Source organism: Eptatretus burgeri, chromosome 17 (assembly GCF_056783735.1).
Source record: "Eptatretus burgeri isolate ZD-2024b chromosome 17, Ebu_testis_v1, whole genome shotgun sequence".
NCBI classification, from domain to species: Eukaryota; Metazoa; Chordata; class Myxini; order Myxiniformes; family Myxinidae; genus Eptatretus; species Eptatretus burgeri.
The window spans coordinates 27,365,439-27,386,829 of record NC_140977.1 but is presented as its reverse complement, the minus strand read 5'-3'; the positions used below and the strand labels follow the sequence as shown (position 1 = coordinate 27,386,829).

At 43.4% G+C, this 21,391-nt stretch overlaps 1 protein-coding gene across 2 annotated transcripts; it reads right to left on the bottom strand.

The window, feature by feature from the left end:
- Positions 1 to 490: 490 nt before the first annotated feature.
- Positions 491 to 21,014, bottom strand: LOC147009614 (heme oxygenase 2-like). 2 transcript variants are annotated; one of them, XM_085862653.1, is made up of 7 exons: positions 20,857 to 20,975; positions 12,463 to 12,567; positions 12,167 to 12,366; positions 7,002 to 7,113; positions 5,149 to 5,646; positions 4,266 to 4,383; positions 491 to 2,690 (listed from the first exon to the last, which is right to left on the bottom strand). In XM_085862653.1, exons 3-7 carry the CDS (start codon positions 12,169 to 12,171, stop codon positions 2,560 to 2,562), a joined length of 864 nt encoding a protein of 287 aa, XP_085718779.1. In that variant the 5' UTR covers positions 12,172 to 12,366; positions 12,463 to 12,567; positions 20,857 to 20,975; the 3' UTR covers positions 491 to 2,559. The 2 variants fall into 2 exon arrangements, with proteins under 2 accessions (XP_085718779.1, XP_085718778.1); XM_085862652.1 differs by lacking the exon at positions 12,167 to 12,366 and having other exon boundaries at positions 20,857 to 21,014.
- Between the last annotated feature and the right edge of the window lie 377 nt (positions 21,015 to 21,391).

The following is a 21,391-nucleotide window of genomic DNA, read 5'->3' as shown; positions in this document are numbered from 1 at the left end:
AAGTGGGCAGCCATCCAACAGTTCTTATTCATTTCCTTCCTTCATCTCAAACTTTAACGGCATTTTCTGGAAACTATATTCAAACTTGGGGGCAGTGTAACACACTGGAGGATGTCTGGATCATTACCTTTGATGAGCTGACCCTCACATTGGAGACCATATGGCTAAAATGCAGCCAGACAGACTTTCCCTTACAAAAACTAATTTCTCATGGAGATGTGATAAGAACCTCATCAGATCTCACGAGAAATCAGAGGAAGTCTTTTTAATCAAGTGTGCGTTTCACTTTGTCATCTCACAGTAACTGTGAAACAAATCGGTGGACATGAACGACAGGACGAATCGCAAGATCCCACAAAACTACCTGAAAAGCCAAGAACACCAATTCATACAAGAGTGTACCACTTGAGAAAGTTTATGTATTCCATTAATACCTGGACAGGGGCCATGTTAGGAAACATCAGAGCTCGTAAAAATATAAATGTGCAGGTGAGGATGAGGGGTTTTTATTATTTTTCAAAGCCTTCATCCAGATACATGCCTGCAACATGAAAACAAACTTGAGAGGTGCACATTGTGGTCCTAATGGGTTACTCAAGTCATCAAAACATTTAATGCCAAAAAAAAGAAACAATGCAAAAATGCTGCAATACCTTTCAAACAAGTTTAAAACTGCAAATGTTTCTACGCACCTTGCCTTTGAAGACAATAACAATGAAAGCAAAACAAAACACCATATCCCAAAGCAAGGCATCGGGCAACAGGGCATTTCTGCCGAGGTCGTCGATTTGACGAGGTACACGAAGCCAGCCAGCAACGAGGATCCACAAAGCAAAGGAAAGAAATCCACCTGTGCAGCAAGCGCACTGTGCTCACGGTTTGTTCCAACTTGGTTTTGCGAACTACCAGAGATGCTTCGCTACCGTCTGGTGCCAGACAATTGCAACCCGTGTTCACAATAAGAGCCCCAGAGCATGTCTGGTGCGTACCTGGAAGTGTCAGTTGCATTTGTAACGGCACGAGCTCCGAGCATCCAATCGTCGTCAAAGAAAAATCGTTGGGACAAGACTAAAACTTGCTAAACTCTGACGAAAGTTAAAAGTGGGTGGCGTGTCAGAACAACATACTCATGTGACAAAACGGCACCCATGTTAGCCAATTTGGCATTCCTATGTATAGCTAAACATAGCTGTTGTGTCAAAACATATATTAAACTTGCAAATATGGCTTCATTAAACAAAAAAAAAAAATTATTAACAAAACTGATAACCATCAAACAAAACCATATACTTGGTCGAGGAGTCTCCTGCACAAACGTCGCTGTGGTTTGAAACGTGGAACAAGGGATGATGCATACTGTATTACCAAAAGTATTGGGGAAGCAAGGAAATGTGCATGGTGAACAGGTTGCGTGGGCTGGCAGGATAGATCAAAGGTAGGTAGTGCACTCACCTTTTGAGTCGTTTGGATTCCCGAATGTCTCCAACGCTAACCCAGCTGATAAGCCATTGCATGCCAGTAACCTGGCCAAATTCCTACCCTAACCGACAGCATCCTGCAGCGGTGTTGATCTGTTCAGAGCTCGTTCTCAACCACAAAAACGTTAACGACTTGTAGTGGATAACCTGTGATTCCTTCACGGAGTATGAGATTTGCAGGACGAAACCGATTAAGTTAGTCGTTTATTTAATCTTCAATAAGGTTCGACTGCAACTAACACTTTGTACCAAATGTTGGTTGGTATTCTGTGCAATATTCGCATTCTTCCTTTACAGTGAAAGTTTAGTGGTGGCTCATGTTCTCTCGAGTCTGAATCTTCCCAAGACGTCTCGGAGCGGTTCAATTGTGTCGGAAGCTTTGGGCAGGTCACCAAAGAGTTACAAAGTTGTTGTCCTTGAAGCGTTTCCGAACAGAGCAGCAAGGAAGGGTCATGCTGGTATAATTAAAAAGCCACACCGTACCAGAGTATTACACCAAAGCCAGTGAATGCAGCATTGTTCAAAATGTCACAGACATCTTCACTTGCTGCTCGCTTGGCAGTGCAGGAATATATGCACGTACAAGTTAGCAGGATTAATTTCAAGTTTTGGAGGACTGCTCCAATACTTTTGGTAATAATGCCTGCGTGTGAAAGTGAGGAAATGAAGAGAGAAGAGGGAAGATAATAAGAACAAAAGGGAAGGTTAGGCTGAGGAGGAAAGGGAGCAAAGTAAGGGAGTTGGGATGTGTGGGGCAAAGGGAGATGAGAGTGGAGCTGTCAAATATTTACATACAGAATGTGTGGACAACCCCTACGATGATGATTTGGGGGGTGGGGGTTGGTCAGAGAAAGACGACGAGCTATTGTTATCAACAATGCGACATACTTGCGAGAATGGGGCTTTTCCATTGCACAGATGGAATTAAATAAAAATGGATACAAGAACCAGCGACATGCCCTTAAAGAATTCCGAATGTGCATCCCACTTACACCGTTGTGCTGAAACTAAAGGATAACATTTCAAGTCAAATGGAAAAACCAACAACCTACGATATGTGGAAATGTGCGCGAGCACGGGCCTAGCGAAAGAAGCCAATGATGGAAAAGGAGGCAAGTACAGCAGCAACAGCAACCACAAGGATGACTGCTGGGTGTCTCAGCAGTACTTCCAGTGAATGCAGAGGACAAATCGTCGAAGAACTGGAGGCACCTGTGTGCGAAGAACATCACAAACCTCAGCAGGTAACCTTTGCACTTTACCATGCAGGGTGTAAATGCCACCCCAGCTTGAGCACCTGCCCAACTCGAAAAATTACTCATTTCTTCAAAGCAACTGATCGCAAACAAGTCCAACAGTACAACTGTACGAGGGTTGATTATTGACTCTCAAAACCGACGCCTTGCATCGAATCATGCAGCAGGCGATGATGTGTACGATGACATCGTGCATTAGAACACCGAATGTACAAATGCTCATTGCACCCACTACACCACTTAGTTGTTGCATCAAACCCAAACTTCTACAGATTTGTTTGTACCTTCGCCAGAGGGTATTGCATTTCGGTTTGTTCATTTGGCTGCCTGTCTGTATCTGCACATGATTTGCTAACGTAGGCCACAAATATCACCTGGTGGCAGCCAGTACAACTCATCTGTTTTTTTTGGTACCTCGATAAAGTATGCACAATTAGAATGCAAGTACATCTATAAAGTACGTACGACTACAATGCGAGTACATCTATAAAGGACGTACTCTTAAGAATGTGAGCAAGTTCACAAAGTACGTGCTATTAGGAACGCGTTTTTATTTATTTATTTTTTCGCTAAAGTACATATTAGAATACGTGTATGAATATAGAGGAGGTAAGATTAGAACGCAAATCCATACAAGTAACCTGAAAAGGTCTGTTTGTCTGCTGCATGAACATAAACCTACATCGCCAATGCATAGTCCACACACCGGCAGACAAAACACATCCTGGAGAGGGTCTGCAAGCTTTGATTGCTCTTTCTAATTGCTTACTGAAATAGATGCTTCCTTGTAAATTTAGCAACGTTGTGCATTTGTTAACCCATTTATCTCACTATAATGCAGCAATTGCGAATGTGGAGATGTATGTAACCAAAACTCCAGTCTATTAATTACATACGATTGGAACATACCTTTTAAACCTTTCGACATTTTAGATTCCAAAAACAATTTCAACCCTTTCAAACCCTTTATAACCCTCACTACGAATGGAACATCCATTTTAGACCCCATAAACATGATAAACCTTAAACACCCCATGGATCCTTTGACATTTTAAGACACCGAGACCCCTTTTGCCACGAGACACCCTTTGGACCCCTGGGACTTGCACACCCTTTAGACTGCTTAGACCCCTTGATCCTTTTGAATCCTTAGACAACTTAAGATGCCTTAGACCATTTTAGACCTTGTAGACCCTTTAGAATGTACTGTAATGCAGCTATTGCCTATGAAAGTATGGATGTATGTATGGAGCCGAAATAGTGCCCAATGGAGGTGTGTGTGTGTGTGTGTGTGTGTGTGTGTGTGCGTGTGCGTGTGCGTGTGCGTGTGCGTGTCTCTAGAGGTGGATGGGAAACTGAAGCTGGAATTCAGTTGTAAAGATATATGTGCACACAAATAATTCAATTTGAAACCAATTTATTCATGCAATTATCACAGAACATCGTTATATGGCCGAAAAACAATTTATGGTGTTTATGGGTACCCGTGGTACATGGGTACGTCAGCTCGTTAAATTACTGCTCAACATACCTTGTCCCATGTAGTATGGGCATTTGGAGACGTCACCTTTTCCATCGTGCAATGGGACTCCGGCCACGTTTTCCTCGGCTGGCAGCGCTTTCATAATCTCCTCAAACTCTTCAAACAACTGGTGAGCAATGACAATGATGAAAACAAAATCGATAATTCAAAACCAACTTTGAAAATACCATGGAGGAAAGGTTTCACAACCGAGTTAGGATGTTTATTTGGTTTGGATTTTTAATATGCTTTGATCTTCCAAATCCAATGCATGGTCTTTGCCACGTGGGATCTTTAACAATGCAAGACGGCAGATCAACGGGACACCCAGTTTAGCATCCAAGGAACAGGGCACCTTTTGCTTCGAGGTCCTGCCCGCGAAACGCCGGTCCGACAGTACGTGGTCAGGCCAGGAAACAAATTCCGACTTCACAGCTCAAAAGCGAGAGCTCAATTTCCATGAGATGAACGTATTTGCCATCAACTATTATGAATGGGTCCATGTCGACTGTTACACAATCGACAAATCACTCAACATTTTGCTGACCAAATGTACAAAAACGTTTAACGGACTTTCAATGTTTTTTACATCAATTCCATCCCAATTTGGATACAGCGTGCTTCATAAAGGGTAAACCGCATGTTGATCTTGAGGAATAACAGCATAGAATTGAAAAAAATATTCAAGGCCTGGCCCAATAAAAGTATACATACAAATTTGTTCGAGGCAGGTTTAGGAAAAAAAACAATACCGATGATGTGCATGTAAAATGCTTAAATCAAGAGCATTGAAATGTGTCATTCAACTGCATTTAAATATTTATGTAATCAGTTTCCCACTCAAATCCCAACCAAAGCAAACATCTTCATACAACCAAAGCATTTAACACACCTCTATGTTGAGGTTGAACACTCGGTTGGCCTCCTCTACGATGCGTTCGCACATCTCTTTGTCCAGATCAGTGGCGTTGAGGCGTGACCGGTACAGCTGCTTGAAACCGGCATGACTCGAGATCTGTGGAAAAGAGAAGAACTCGACACCTTCACCTGAGGCGGGGAGCTTGAGGACCCTCTGTACTACCTTCTTCAACACCTGGCCCCCGGAAAGATCCCCAAGATAGCGGGTATACGCGTGGGCCACCAGCAGAGCCGGCTCCGTTCGACCGATGGCGTGGATCCGCTCCACATAACGTTGTGTTGCCTGTGACGGTGCTGTGTCCGAGTGCTGACGCCATTCTGATCCCAGCAGGAAAGCTAGATCCTGCTCAAGGGCGTTCTTGCGACGCAGCTCGGCAGGGAAGTAGAGAGGAGCCAGGGCCGGATGGTCTTGGTGCTTGTCCAACTCTTCTTCCATAGCAGAGTACACATGATAGATAGCAACTGTCACCAACTGAGGATACAATAAGAGGAAGAGGAAAATAAAAGCAATATGACTATGTAAGAACTCTATTCTGAAATGTCACATTTAATTTAGTGGATCAATGGATGATTTAATACCCAAAGCTGATCATAAAATGTATGGGATGGCCTATTTTTGTGTTCCCATCAGCGCACTTCGCTCCCGATTCCTGGAATTCCAGGATAAAATCCCATGTACTGTGTTGATTTGTTCATAGTCTACCAATATCCTGCGCGCGTGAAGCGAAAAGAGGGGGTTAAGCAATAGGTTCACTTTTGTCTGTCCGCCCATCCGTCCACAAATGTCAGTTTAAGATTGAGGAACAATATAATTTCAATTAAATGTTATATTGAATGGATGAAATTTTGTGGACAGGTTCAGTGTGTGACAAGGATGAACCGATTCGATTTTGGTGAACATCTGGATCCAGATCCAGCTAATGTAATGTGGTGAAATGATTCTTCACCATCGAGAAATTGGGTCAAAAATGATATATAGCACTATATCTGAAAAGGTTTTTGATGGATTTGGATGAAACTTGGTGGACATGTTGGGTGTGTAACAAGGAAGAATATATTCAATTTTGGTGAAGATTCAAATCCAGATTGGGATCTGATAATTTTAAGTGATTCTTCACTATTGAGAGATGGGGCTAAACCGATATATAGCACAATATCTCAAAAAGTTGTGGACAGATTCGAACGAAACTTGGTGGACACGTTGGGTGCATGACAAGGACGAATTGATTCGATTCTGGTGAAGATCCGATTACGGATCTGGATACGAGGAATTATTTAATTTACAAAGTTATTCCTCACCGCTGAGAGATTGGGCCAAAAACGATATCGTACTGTATAGCATGACATTAGAAGCCTGGTGTTGGCTGAGCGGTTAGGGTAGTGGCTTGGGATCCTAGGGTCCTGAGTTTGAGCCCTGTTTCCCACTGAATTAACACCAGGGGGTTGACTCAGCCTGCCATCCTTCTGAGGTCAGCGAAATAAGCACCAGTATACTGGTAATAGGCGCACTGCATCAGCGGCATAGCTGCGCCCCTAACGAATGATGCAACCAGCAGCCATAAAGGCTGCACATGAAGGGAAGGGAAGCATGATATTTCAAAAATGTATTGGGCCCGATGAGTTCTCATGGATCAGTCATTACATGGCGGAGGTATGCGCTCTACCAAGTGCCCTTCTAGTTTTGAGAAGTAATTATCCTGACTTTCAGTGTCTCGAGACACCCAAAGAGTTCAGCTCAAGGAAGAACAATGAAGCGCAAGAACAAGCCTTTTGGAGAAACCAAAACAACAAAATCCAACAGACCTATTAAGGTTAAAAAGGCCTCACCTCAAAAACCTTCCGTTTTATGTTGCCTCGAAGGAAGTCCTTCACAAAGGGAGTATTTTCAGCCTTTGTGTGAGAATCCTTTGTGCCTTCCTTGAGCATCTCCGACAGGTCTCTGCCGTTAAACAAAGATGACGCACCAATAAGCAAACAGCACAGATGTAGAACGCTCGCATCCTTCCATTTTCACCAACACTACCACACCCACAAACAAGTCAAGTAATCTTCGGACAGACATCCCGCATGGTTATAGATGAAAGCTACACTGTTACCAAAACAAATCAGAGCCTGAATTCCCCCAATTTTCAGTTCAACATCTGACTTTGATCACGTGTTTTTGAGAAACAGCAATGTGACCACACAAGGTATTGAAGAACCAGAAACATTATGTAGAATTGTATACAATAATTGCAGAATTTTTAGTCTTCCACCTCATTCCACTATCATCCCTTTTCCTCGATTTATACCCTTCACAACCCTCCCACTCCTTCCACCAGCAATACAAGCTGCTGAGAAGCAAACAGAGCTATCCAACAAGATAATCACATTCTGAGCAAGGGAGTAAGTCCTGGTTCTCATTGAGAAATACATTCAGCTCCATTGAATAAAGTTCAGTTTCAGGCTCAAACATCTTCAAAAGAGCTCAGTCTCGGCGTGAATCTGTCCGTCTGTCCGTTATTTACGTACTATTGGAATGTACCTTTCGACCCTTAAAATTGCTGAAACCACCAAGACCTTTGAAGACCCTTGAACACCCTGAGGACTCTTAAGATGCAAAAGACCCCCAAGATCCCAAAATACCCAAAAGACCCCCCAAGAAGCCGAAGTCCTCTAAGAACCCCCCTCCCCACCCCCCGACCTTAAAGACCCGAAAGACCCAAAAGACCCAAAAGCAAAGAACCAAAAAGACCCTGAAGACCCCAAAGACCAAAATGACCCTAAGGACCCAAAATCCCCAAAGACCCCCAAGATCCTGAAATACCCTAAAGACCCCAAATAACTCCAAGACCCCTCCCCCAGACCTAAAAGACCCCAAAACACCCAAAAGTCATCGAAGAACCAAAATGACCATGAAAACCCCAAAGACCAAAAATACCCTGAGGACCCAAAAGCCCCAAAGACCCCAAAATATCCAAAAGACCCTGAAGACCCATAAGACACAAAAGTCTCAAAAGACCCCATTGATTCAAAAAAGCCCCAAAGACCCCTTCGACCTTGACACAATTTTGACCCCTTAAAAACTCTCCAGGCAGATTAGACAGCTGAGACCATTGACCATTTAAACCACTTGGATCTTCTTGTATCACAAATGAAATTTCAAATCAATATAATATTGTTCCGGATTTGGAAGCCTCTTCCACACAGACAGTCAACAGTCCCAAAGTTTAGTTATTTCGTTAAGTATATGTGTATAGTTAGAATCCATCCCCTGTGTCTAACAGGAATTTCATGAGTGCGCTGCGAGTTATTTTCTAGTTAGTTTTATACATCAAATCCTTTCACTTCTTCGTACCATCGACTCCATTGCCCACATGTTTTTGGCTGAAGGCATGGGCAGAGCCTCCATCACCTCAGATCAAGGCTCCGCTCAGAAGAAGGGCATGGAGCGTTTCCTCCAGCCAATGGGAAGCCAGAATACCAGTACTCGCTTCGGCAGTACATATGCAAAAATTGAAACTACAGAGCCTCTTCGGGGGGGGGGGGCAGGCCACCGAGACGCTCTGACGCCCCCGTCCAATGAGGAGGCGAGTTATCTCAGGACGGACCCCTCCCACCTCACGTGAGGAATGAATAATAATGGGGGCGATCCGGCTGGCAAAAAGAAGAAGCCTCATCGCCTTGTTTTGCCTGCTGGGATCGTCTCGTCTCATCCGTTCTCGTGCTGGCTGGCGTCCGTTGCGTCATTCCCGGTCCCTGGTGCTTGGTGCGGCGACGAAGGTGTGGGTGCGAGTTCCCCCCCCGAACCAGCTCGTCTTGACCAGACCGCACGAGGAGGAAAGGTGCCCGACCGAACTCTTACCCTCAGCTCACCTTCCCTCCCGAGCTGAAGGGTCAAATAAAGGCCAACCAGCCCCATTTATTTTGGGTGTGTGTGTGTGTGTGTGTGTGTGTGTGTGTGTGTGTGTGTGTGTGTGTGTGTGTGTGTCTGTGGTGCCCGTCCTGTAAGTAGAGACTGTTAAGTGCCTGTGTTCATTGTAAATTGCATTTCTTTTATCGGATAACTCTGCTGTTTGTCACCCCCTCCCCTGCCCATTAAAAATAAACCCCAATTGTTAAATGTACCAGGTTGTTGCCTGTTGTTTCTACCAATGGCCCAGCATGGTGCGGGCTTGAGAAATAGTGAGGCCGTTTGGGCCGTATGTTGTCATTGGGACCGGCGCGGCTCTGGTAACTCCCGCTCGGTTACACCGGACCCGAGTCGGTACATGCGACTCGGTTCGGACAGAGTCGGCCGAGGGTGTGGCTTCCCCAGTAGCGAGACGGCGTGAGTACTTAGGTAAATTGGAATAGACAAGTGGACCCTACCTCACGCCGTCAAAATATTGGTGACCACGGTCCTTTAAGTGACCCGTCGACTCCGGAGTGACGACCTTTTAATTCCGGGTGTTCGGTGGGAGACGGCCCTATTGCTCCGTCTTGCGGTCGTTCCTTGCCACCGACCCCCGGCCCACAACAATATCACCAATATTACAAATAAATTTGTAGGAAAGAAATGTTTGTATTATGATGGTGTAAATCATGCCAACACAGCAAATCTGTGACATCAATCTCTGCATCGACGTGGAGAGAGGCGAGCGTAGCGAGCCGAACCATGATAGTTTTACTTGAAACAACCATGAACACCAAAGGTGAACTGACCTTGAAAGATTACTTTGGTAATTTTAGTGCATCTCGACTCAATTTGGTGTTCGATTTTACTTCTACGGGCTCATACATAATATGATCGCTCTTCTCGATAAGGAGGTCCTTGACCCTAATGTCGAAACAATGATAAAATTTTGGAAGGGTGATTCAGAGGGCAATTAGGAGCAGTAATGATGTGTTCAAAAATATGGCAAAGATGTGGTTATTACCCTTTGCAATTCCATTACAGTACAAATACATCTAACCTTTCAATCTGGTTGGAACAGCTACCCAACTGGTCCCCAATTTTGCCATGTCTTTCAACAAGTCAATTTTTTTTAAAGTTTAAATCACATAAATAACACAACAAAGAGAACAAAGATGAGACAGCGAACAGAGAGAGACGAAACAGTGAACAGACAGAGAACCGAGACATGAACTCGCTGAACTTCATGGTCAAGTAAGGATTATACTTGCTTGACTTAATGGTCAATTAATAATAATACCATTCCTTTCAGGAAATAAAGGTGCATCGGGCTGCCGAGGCAGTTTCATTGGCAAGGGGGTAGAGTCCTGGGCGGGTCGCCACTCCGACGCAGGTTACCCTAAATGGTTATTACCCCAGTACACTGATGCTCATGTCACCGACCTTGGAAGGATGACAGGCTGAGTCAACCCCACCAGGTGTTAATTCAACGGTCGACAGGGGCTCAAACTCAGGACCTCTTGGTTCCCAAGCCAGCCACTTTCACCGCTAAGCCAACACCAGGTGAATGGTTAAGGAAGATGCGTTTTGAAAAAACTGCTAAAGAGGTGTAAATAAATCTACCTGAACATTGCATTTATCCTTCAATTCCTAAATCGTTGACATGAAGCGAGAAAACAAGACCGAGCAACAATACAAAGCCTCATGAGGGAATTACATCAGATCTGGGAATGAACAGATCTATTGTATATATTAAAGTAGATCTGGGAATACAAAGAGAGACTGTGACTGATTGACTGACGCACGTACGCACACCTCTCCCATCCCTTCAGGAATGGGTGAGGCTAACCAAGAGCTATTCTCAGACGTTACAATTTATCAAGATATATATTTTAAATCTAAGCTCAGGTTCACAAAGATATTTTTCGGAGGAGAGGAAAGAGGGTGGGGTTGAGTCGATGGGGGAACCAAGTTAAAAACACCGATTCATTTTAACCATTTAAAATGGTTAACCATTTTATTTCCCGGTGAAAGCTGTGTGACAAAATCACAGTTGTCCCGTTGGGAAAAAAAACGAGACTTGACGTAATGCTTTCACAATGCACTTCCATTTTTATTGCAATGCAAGAGCTGAGTTAGCGAAGGTCACGGAAACCACAACCACTTTCAAAAGCGTCCGCTGAAGAATCAGCAGCAAAACAACACAATGCCTATTGTTAGTTACAAAGAGCAAGGAAAATGAAGTTATTTTGTATTTTTATTTTTTCTTACTCCCAAACCTCAATCATATGACTGACAGAACAACAAAATAATGTAAAAATAAAAATAAAAAAAGTTTCCAAACAAAAATAAATTGACTTGAAACAATGGGAGCAAAAAATAAGGTTAAAGTGGGCATTTCTTGGATGCAGGAGGCCATTTGGACCATGGGGGAAAACACAGGATCACCACCAAGGTTATTAATTGATTTTTTTGGGTGGTGAGAGGGGTAGAAGCAGGGGATTGTAGGTAGGGTGGAGAAATCAACAGCACATTTGACGAGACCCTTCCACGGACATCACAATCGCCCATAAATACCTAAGCTACCTACCAGTACGACAAATGTCGATGTACCCCTGTATCCCCGATCCAACTCAAATTTAAACTGATATTATGTTTCTGCTGTCACTACCTTTCCAAGGAGAGAATTCCATCACTTGAGTCAAGTACTCTGAATCTTCTTCTTCTTCTTGCAATATGGCAGCTGCGCTGCTGGGGTAGCTATCATTTCTTGGAAGTGTGACTGTCACTGATGCAGTGCCCCTCTACCAGCACACACTTATACTCATTTTTCCGACCTCAGAAGGATGACAGGCTGATTCAACCCCCTGGTATATTAATTCAGCGGCCAATGGGGCATGAAATCAGGACCCCAGGATCCCAAGCCGCCACCCTAACCACTGAGCCAACACCAGGCTACAAGTACTCTGAATAAAAGAGCCCCTTCCCTGACTACCGTCCCAATTTTGCTGTTTTGTACTCTCGGGCTGTGGCCCCCTGGAGTCCATTGGATTGAAAAACTCTTCTGCACACATTTTATCGATACTATTCCTTATCATAAACATCACTGACAGATCACCTCATCTTTGCCCAATTTCTGAAGTATGAAGTCTTGTCTCCTTCAACCGCTCCTCATAGCTCAGTCTCGCAAGGCCTGGAATCAAATATAGTCCCTCTTTTCTGAACACTGTCTATGGCAGCTACATCCTTACTCAGGATGCTGAAGAAGCAAGAGGTCAAAACTTTAACCCCCTTGATGATCAGTTCAATTAAGAGAAGCTGAGGGGAGGGGGAAAATAAAATAAAAAAATAAAATAAAAATAAGAACCAACAAGACCATCAGGAATACATTTGTCACTTCATCAATCAACTCACTCAGGTGTGGGCAGCTCCTCCGGATCCTCGTAAAGGTCATCATAGGCAGGGGGCAGGTCAGATCCAATCAACCCATTCTCTATGACCTCCGTTCCCAGCATATTGCTAACAAACGACACGATTAACAATGATAATGGCTCTATCAACAGTACAATTGATTAGGATATCTTAGGTAGTAGTAATACACAGGACTTTATAGATTTCTTCATTTTAATCCTCATCAAGGATAAAATTTGGAAATTATTTTTTCCTCAAAGAGAAAGATAATTATGAGTTCCAGAATGTAGGGGGCAGGGAAGAGGAGGAGAAAGAAAGATGATGCGAAGAGACATTAGCCTGCAACTAAGAGGGATCAGTTATGTTAGGTGGGGTTAATGGGGATAGAAAAGATTGTAGATAGGGATGGGGATGACATGAGATAGTGGGAGGGACGAGTGTAATTGAACATCCTCCGGAAGGTGGTCCCATAAAAATAAAAAAAAGCAGAATAAAGGATTGAGGTTGGTTAGTAAACATGCATTCTGGGAATTAAATGGAGAGGATTTGTTGTAAAGCGTGTGTGTGTGTGTGTGTGTGTGTGTGTGTGTGTGTGTGTGTGTGTGTGTGTGTGTGTGGGTGTGTGTGTGTGTGTGTGTGTGTGTGTGTGTGTGTGTGTGTGTGTGTGTGTGTGTGTGTGTGTGTGTGTGTGTGTGTGTGTGTGTGTGTGTGTGTGTGTGTGTGTGTGTGTGTGTGTGTGTGTGTGTGTGTGTGTGTGTGTGCTTTTTTAAAAATACTTCACTAGATCAAATTCATACATGGACACAGCTAACACACACTCTCATTGGAAGTGGATGAACAGGCAAGCCTTTCTTCAGACAAGATAAAAGTCTTTCATTGCAATCTTGCGCAGCTTTCCGACGACGCTTTGGTTATGAACTCGAAGAATAAGAGGGATTACTTTCATACCAACTCTCGTCTGGTGTTGGCTTAGTGGTTAGGGTGATGGCTTGGGATCCTGAGTTCGAGCCCCGCTGGCCACTGAATCAACATCAGGGGGGGGTTGACTCAGCCTGTCATCCTTCCGAGGTCGGTGAAATGAACACCAGTATACTGGTAATAATCCTTGAGTGTCAAAGGTGACTAAAAAGGGTTGGCATCAGGAAGGACATCCGGCCATAAAAACATTGCCACAAGACAGGATACCACGATTGGAGCCCGTAAAAAGCTGACCTCTGCTCAGGGAAAAACGCTTTAAAATGGCGTGATGACTTTCATACCAACTCTCGTGTACCATTCATTATGCTGCAGTCTTCCCAGCTGTACACGGTAGTCTTCGACAATGTTGAGCCTCAGGTATTTATTTACAAGGTATTACTTGGCAAATAATTTAAGTATTTTCAAACACTGCCTTGGAGATGAGTGGATCCATTTTTTTTTCACCTTTTTATGTGGTGCGGTGATGTTGGCCGATTTCCAAGCAGATGGAAGATGACCTCACGCAAATGACAGGGTGAAAAATGGTAGGGGGGGGGATGTAGAAGAGCAGCAGGGCAGATTTTTAAGGACACGTGAGCCGATGCCGTCCGGTAGCAGAGTCATAGTCGAGGGTTGAAAGAACGATCTCCATGTTCTCAGGTGCAAAAGACACAGGAGTCGTTGCATATGACAGGGAAGGGTGAGTACCTTGAGTGAGGGGTTTGGGACACAAGATTTTGAGGCAAACACAGAATTGAGGCGTTCGGCCTACTCACGAGCGGAATCGGCTGTGATGCCATTTGAAGAGACACAATGGTTGGAAGGTGAGCATTCTCCACTGATGCACTTGACAAGGTGCCACCAGGTTTTAGAGGAGGGAGACAAGTTTGAAAGTTCATTCTTGAGATAGGACAGATGTTTTCTGGCTCTCCCGATAGTGGACACACATACTTGTTGCGGACTTTTTGGAAAGCATTGAGGTTGCCCTCCAGGAAGAAAAGGCAAGTTGTTTCAAAACAACCACCTCACCACAGGATTCGGTGTATCATGGGTGGGTAGAGGTGCAGGAAAATGGAAGACGAGATGGGATGAATCTATGCATGTGAGAGGGAAGAGAGAGATTATGTGGAAGAAATCCCAGGCTGAGTTAACATCAGGGGTGGTAGATACGGGAGACCCGTTCCTGTTGGGACACGAACTAGGTGGGAAAGACCTTTTGAAACATTTTAATGGCTTTTCCTTTTGTTGTCAATTAAATCTCTTTTCATACTTGTTTTAGGAAAATCACTCAGGCAACTGAAAGACCTCCATCCTGCAAGTGTAAAAAAAAAAAAAACACAACCCTCCACACAACCACTCCTTTTGACTCCTTGGGGTCATTCCGTGCCAACTCACCGAAGGGTCCCCAGGTCACCTCCTCAGATTTTGCTGGAAAAATTCTTAAATGTAGATCTATATGACTCTACCCACCATGCAAAAGATTCGCTTTCAATTCCTCATAGTTTAAAAAATATCTATCACGAGAGACCTTTGAAATTTGGCCCTAAAAATGCCAAATGTGAAAAACGCATTTTTTTTCCAACTTCAGTGGCTTATAATTTTATAATGGACTCCTCTAGAAAGCTAATATTGCAAATATTTACTAATTGGCATCCAAATCTTTCAATTATGGCATCAGATAGCTTCTGGGATGCATATTTCTCACTCTATAGGAAGCTAAAAATGGCTTTTGGGCCAAAATGAGCCAAAATAAGGTGAAACTATAGGAGCCCTCCTGAAAATATGGAACAACTTAGAATTTTTTTCCTCATAACACAGTGATTATAGGGTCGTTATCTATCCATATATACATTTTTGCTGGGATAATACAGTTAGGTGATGAATTATAAAAGTTTTAACATAAGCCCTTGCCTCCGAGGGCTCTAAAATGGACCAATTTTGTCCCCTGGTTTGACCATGTGGCTAGGGGTTTAGGATCTTCATTTTTTTTTCCAAAGATTGCCTCATATATGATGTCTACTGACCGAATAATTTTATCTAACGCCCATGGCTTCATAGTAAAATACATTTTTATTTACATGCACGTTTTTTTATAATTATTCACTTTTTTTTCATATTCAGAAGTTTATAAATCTTCAATGGAACTATCCAGGAAAGAGTTACTGCATAATTTTATAAACTGGTATACAAAATTTTAGATTGTGGCATCAGAATGTCTCGAGAAAGCACATACTCCTAGTTTTAGGAAGCCAAATATGGCAATTTGGCCCACTTGGTACAAAACAAGATGAACTTGCAGGGGTGCACATGAGGCTAAATTATGCTTCTTATTAGACATTAGTGATAAGGATGTTATTTATTCATAAATAGATGGTAATGATTACTTTCGTAAGTCATTGCAAATTATAAGTTAGAACAAATTTGATTAGTTGAGTAGCAGCTTTTTATTTACAGATATACAGAGACAATGAATATTAGTAATTTTTATACCTTCGAAAACTCTTTAATGACCTTTCATCTTTTATGACATTCATTATCATGATTATCTAGCACTCAGATGCACAGCATTTTACATCTTAGAAAACAGGTCTTGAACATGCTTAAAGTCATGCTGTGACAGTTGGTACTGACGTCCACCAGATTTTATGTCAGGGGCCTCAACCACACAAAGAATGTCGAGTAATTATTTTTTTTTTTGTATACCTTGGTCGAGGCTCGTATGAGAGCTAACACACAACTCACAGCAAGGAGGCATGAGACAAGAGGGGCGGGAGTGGAAGGGACAAAACAGTAGGGAACAGACACATTAGGTGAACTGTGGAAGGGAGAGGGATGGGGATGGGACGGGGAACATGGCGAAGAGAAGATGGACATTTCAGGGACTTTCAGGAAGGAAAGCAGGAGAAATGAAGGAAGTGGGCTTGGGTGGATTATCGGGGGTAGAAAAGATCGAGGATTTGGATGGGGGAAGATAAGAGGTGGTGGTGAACAGCTGTTTTGAAAGCCTGGAGGGAAGAATGGGAAAGAATAGAGTGAGGAAGTTTATTCCAAAGGCGGGAAAAAAGAGGAATGAAAGAGTGAAGATGAGCAGTGATTCGTGATTTTGGTAGTTTTACCAGAAGGGGGTTGTTGGCGGACCTTGAGCGCCCTGTGAAAATGTGGTGGGGACAAATCGTAGAGAGAGCAGGGGGGGCAAGGCTGGAGAGGAGTCGGTAGAAGACAGAAAGACCACCGACCAACCTGCGGTGATTGAGTGAGAGGCCCAAAGACTCAGCTTCATTGCGGGAGATGCCGATGATCTTAAATGCCCTGGTTTCGACAACGTGAAGCCGAGAAAGGTGGGAGGCAGGAGCACCAGCACAGAGGGGAGAGCAGTACTCCATCAGGCTACGGACAAAAGCTTTGTAAGTGGTCAGGAGCTCAAGAGGGCCGAGGAAGGACTTAGCACGACGGAGGATTCCCAGTCGGCGACTGGCTTTTGAGGCGAGGTTGGAAATGTGACTTTCCCAGGAAAGGTCATGGCAGATAGTGAGACCTAGAAGCTTGAAAGAAAAGACTTCTTCCAGAGGATTGTTGAGAAAGTGGATGGGGGGGTTTTGTAAACGGTCCTTTCGAAGAGACATAGTGAGAGTGTGAGATTTGTCTGGATTGAAAGACATGTTCCACGTGTTGGACCAGTTTGTGATTTTATCCAGATCTGCAGTGAGCGAAGAAGCTGCTGCTTGCCGGTCTGAGGGATGACAGATGGTACGGCAGAGGGTGGAGTCGTCAGCAAAGAGAAATAGAGGATTTTCCAGAGAGTCCGAGAGATCATTGATGAAAACCAGAAAAAGAACAGGGCCCAGAACGCTACCTTGAGGAACTCCAGCCTGCACAGGAAGAGGGGATGAAAGAACTCCATTTAGGGCCACACGTTGACTGCGACAGGAGAGGAAGTCTGCGAGCCATGAGTGGAGATGGCCTTGAATACCATGGGAAGAGAGTTTGGTGAGTAGGGCAGGGTGCCAGACTGTGTCAAAAGCACGTGATATGTCCAGGGATACGGCTCGGATTTCCTGTCTGGCATTGAGGACCTCCATCCATTGATGGGAGAGCAGAAGCAGCATATCCAGGGTAGAGTGACCTGGTCTGAAACCAAAATTGATGATTGGAAATCAAGCCATTGGAGAAGAGGAAGGATTTCATGTCTGAAGCGATGATGGATTCCATCACCTTGCTGATGATTGGGAGAAGGCTGATTGGTCTGTAGTTACAGGGATCTGTTTTTGCACCTTTTTTATGCAGGGCAGTGATGTTAGCAGATTTCCAAGCAGATGGCAGATGACCTTGGGCAAATGAGAGGGTGAATAGAACAGAGAGAGGGTGAGCAAGAGCAGAAGAGCAGGCTTTGAGGACACGTGGGCTGATGCCGTCTGGACCGGTTGCAGAATCTGACTCGAGGTTTGAAAGCAAGCTCTCCACCTTGTTAGGAGAAAAGGATACAGAGTCCAGGGACAGTTGGGTGCGACTGGGTAAAGTGGGTAGAGATAGTGATGGGTTTAGGACACAAGATTTAGCTGCAAACACCGAGTTTAGACATTCAGCTTTATCACGTGTGGAATCAGCAGTGCGGCCATTTGAGGTAAGGGAGGGGATGGAGGGGGAACATACACCAGAAACAGATTTGATTAAACGCCAGCAATGACACCCAGCATTGATCTTTCCTTTTTTCTGGAGGCCATGAGAATGTGTTACCCCTTCCTTGCTTCATGACGTTCACAAACACATCATTTTCATCATTATTTCTTGTGACAATGTTCCCAATGTACCATTTTCTGTCATAAACACAAGCAATATATTTCCCAGCCTGGTATACATCCAGTTCAGTTAGGGTTGGGACTAATAACTGGGACAGATGAGCTTGTGTGGTTTCCGCTCCTGTGCATACTGTGTATGATAAAGCATCAGAAGAAACCCTTCTCATCACCCGACGTGTTGAGGAGATTGGCAGGAAACCATGGTGTGACCGTGTACCAGCAATGGTTGTTGCTGCTCTGAAGCGCTTCTCAAGGTCATACTCCATTGCATTTTGTTGGATTTCTTGTGATGTCACAAAGAAGAATTTGATCATGATGTAGGCAAATACTGTCTTCTGAACTGAAAGTAATTCCTGATCTCCATGAAATCAATTCTTGTGACTTCTTCTCCAAAGCAGCAACTTGTTTTAGCCCAACCTTCCTTGTATAATAGGTCTTATGACACTCCTGGTCTAATTTGGTGCCAACAGTGCATCTACTTGTCAAACTTGTGCCACTGGGCTCAGGTTTTTCTGCATCCATTTCCTTTGTTTCCTCCTCTCCTTTGTTCTCCAAACAAACAAACAGACAGACAGGTTGACTGTGCTGCTCCTAGTGTTGTGACAGACCATTACTCCATCTAGTGGTGTATGTCATACCTAATGACTTCAAATAGAGAACTGTAGGACATGTTTTTTAAATTAAAACCCAAGTATATGTTTGGATTATCCAAACAAATTCTTGCAAGAATTTATTTTTTAATAAAAAAATGTACTTGTAATTATTAATTTATGAGAAGAATAATCTAAGTGGTGACATAACCTCAGTTAATGCCCCCTGCATATTCACCATTTTTGGTCAAAGTGGCATTTTCAACTTCCTACAGATAGAAACATATGCATTTATCAGGCATTCTGATAACAGATCCTGAACTTTCATATGCCAGTTTATAAATATCTGCAGTATCACTTTGCTAGTGTCCAGTTTCAGATTTATAAGCTCATGAATATGAAAAAAGTGAATAATTATAAAAAAAGTGCATGTAAATAAAAACTTATTTTAATATGAAGCCATGGGCGTGAGATTAAATTATTCGGTCAGTAGATACATCTTATATGAGGCAATCTTTAGAAAAAAATTAAGATCCTAAACCCCGAGCCACATGGTCAAAATTGGTCCATTTTAGAGCCCGCGGAGGCAAAGGCTTATGGTAAAACTTTTAAAATTCATCACCTAACTGTATTATCCCAACAAACATGTATCTATGGATAGATAATGACCCTATAATCACTGTGTTATGAGGAAAAAATTCTAAGTTGTTCCATATTTTCAGGAGGGCTCCTATAGTTTCACCTTATTTTATCTCGTTTTAGCTTCCTATAGAGTGAGAAATATACATCCCAGAGGCTATCTGATGTCATAATTGAAAAATTTGTATGCCAATTAGTAAATATTTGCAATATTAGCTTTCCAGAGGACTCCATTATAAAATGATAAGCCACTGAATTTGGAAAAAAATGCGTTTTTCACATTTGGCATTTTTAGGGCTAGATAAACTATGATTTTTTTTAATATTATAGATATTTTTTAAACTATGAGGAATTGAAAGCTAATCTTTTGCGTGGTGGGTAGAGCCATATAGATCTACATTTAAGCATTTTCCCAGCAAAATCTGAGGAGGTGACCTGGGGAGGTTTTTGGAATTTAGGAGAGTTGGCACAGAATGACCCCTTGCTCAACATCCCCCCACCCCACTCCTCACTCCCTTTGACTTCTTGTTCCACACTCCCCCCACCCCACTCCTCGCTCCCTTTGACTCCTTGTTCCACACTCCCCCCACCCCACTCCTCGCTCCCTTTGACTCCTTGTTCCACACTCCCACCGCCCCACTCCTGGCAACATTTGATTCCTTATTCCACACTTCCCCACCCCACTCCTCACTCCCTTTGACTCCTTGTTCCACACTCCCCCCCACCCCACTCCTCGCTCCCTTTGACTCCTTGTTCCACACTCCCCCACCCCACTCCCTTTGACTCCTTGTTCCACACTCCCCCCCCACCCCACTCCTCGCTCCCTTTGACTCCTTGTTCCACACTCCCCCACCCCACTCCTCGCTCCCTTTAACTCCTTGTTCCACACTCCCCCACCCCACTCCCTTTGACTCCTTGTTCCACACTCCCCCCACCCCACTCCCTTTGACTCCTTGTTCCACACTCCCCCACCCCACTCCCTTTGACTCCTTGTTCCACACTCCCCCCCCACCCCACTCCTCGCTCCCTTTGACTCCTTGTTTCACACCCTCCCACCCCACTCCTCACTCCCTTTGACTCCTTGTTTCACACCCTCCCACCCCACTCCTCACTCCTCACTCCCTTTGACTCCTTGTTCTACACTCACATTCCTTGGCAATCTCTCTGACCCTTAAACTGGGGACTGTTTAACAACGGCAGAAACCACGGTTATGCGCCATCCCTCAAAAGCGGAACATATTTTCCAAGTCAGTGGTGTACAAAGACCCCAAAACACACGTGGTGTTGTTTATCTAGATGGCGCACGAGCTTGAGGGTCAAAACTTTACTTCAAAAAAAAACATGGTACAGTCATATTATGGAGTTACAAAAGACAAATGTAGTTGTTGCTAAAATTTAATGTGAATGGACCTTACCTGAGAACACACGCAAGCTTCTCTTGGATTCGAAGCCTGACTGGGACAAAAAATAAATAAATAAATAATCCTTCACACAACTAACTGCGTCACATTCTCGGAACAAATTGCTTCGTGTGGCGTTTGATCCGTGAGCTCGTTTATTATTTTGATTTCCTTTTTTTTAATTTAAAAATCTTGTTCGGAATTATCTACACCGTACAGATAACTCGTTAAAATTTTTACTTCAGCTTTGTTGTAAAACATATCAAAATGATAAAATAAATAAGGAGAATGGCAGCCAACATTAATTATTCGCTGCAATACAACTCAAATGCTGTGGATACAAAAAAGAAGACCTGGTACATAAAAATAGCCATCAATGATGAGCAAAAATGAGAAAGATAATTTTCAAACCGAAAAAGTAAAAAAAAAAAAAAATTAAAAAAAAAAATTATTAAATACATTTCCATTCCTGAGGTTAATAAATGTATTTTCAATTTCAAACTTCCAAATCAATTAAAGATTCTATAGGCTATGCGAGTTCATGTTTAAT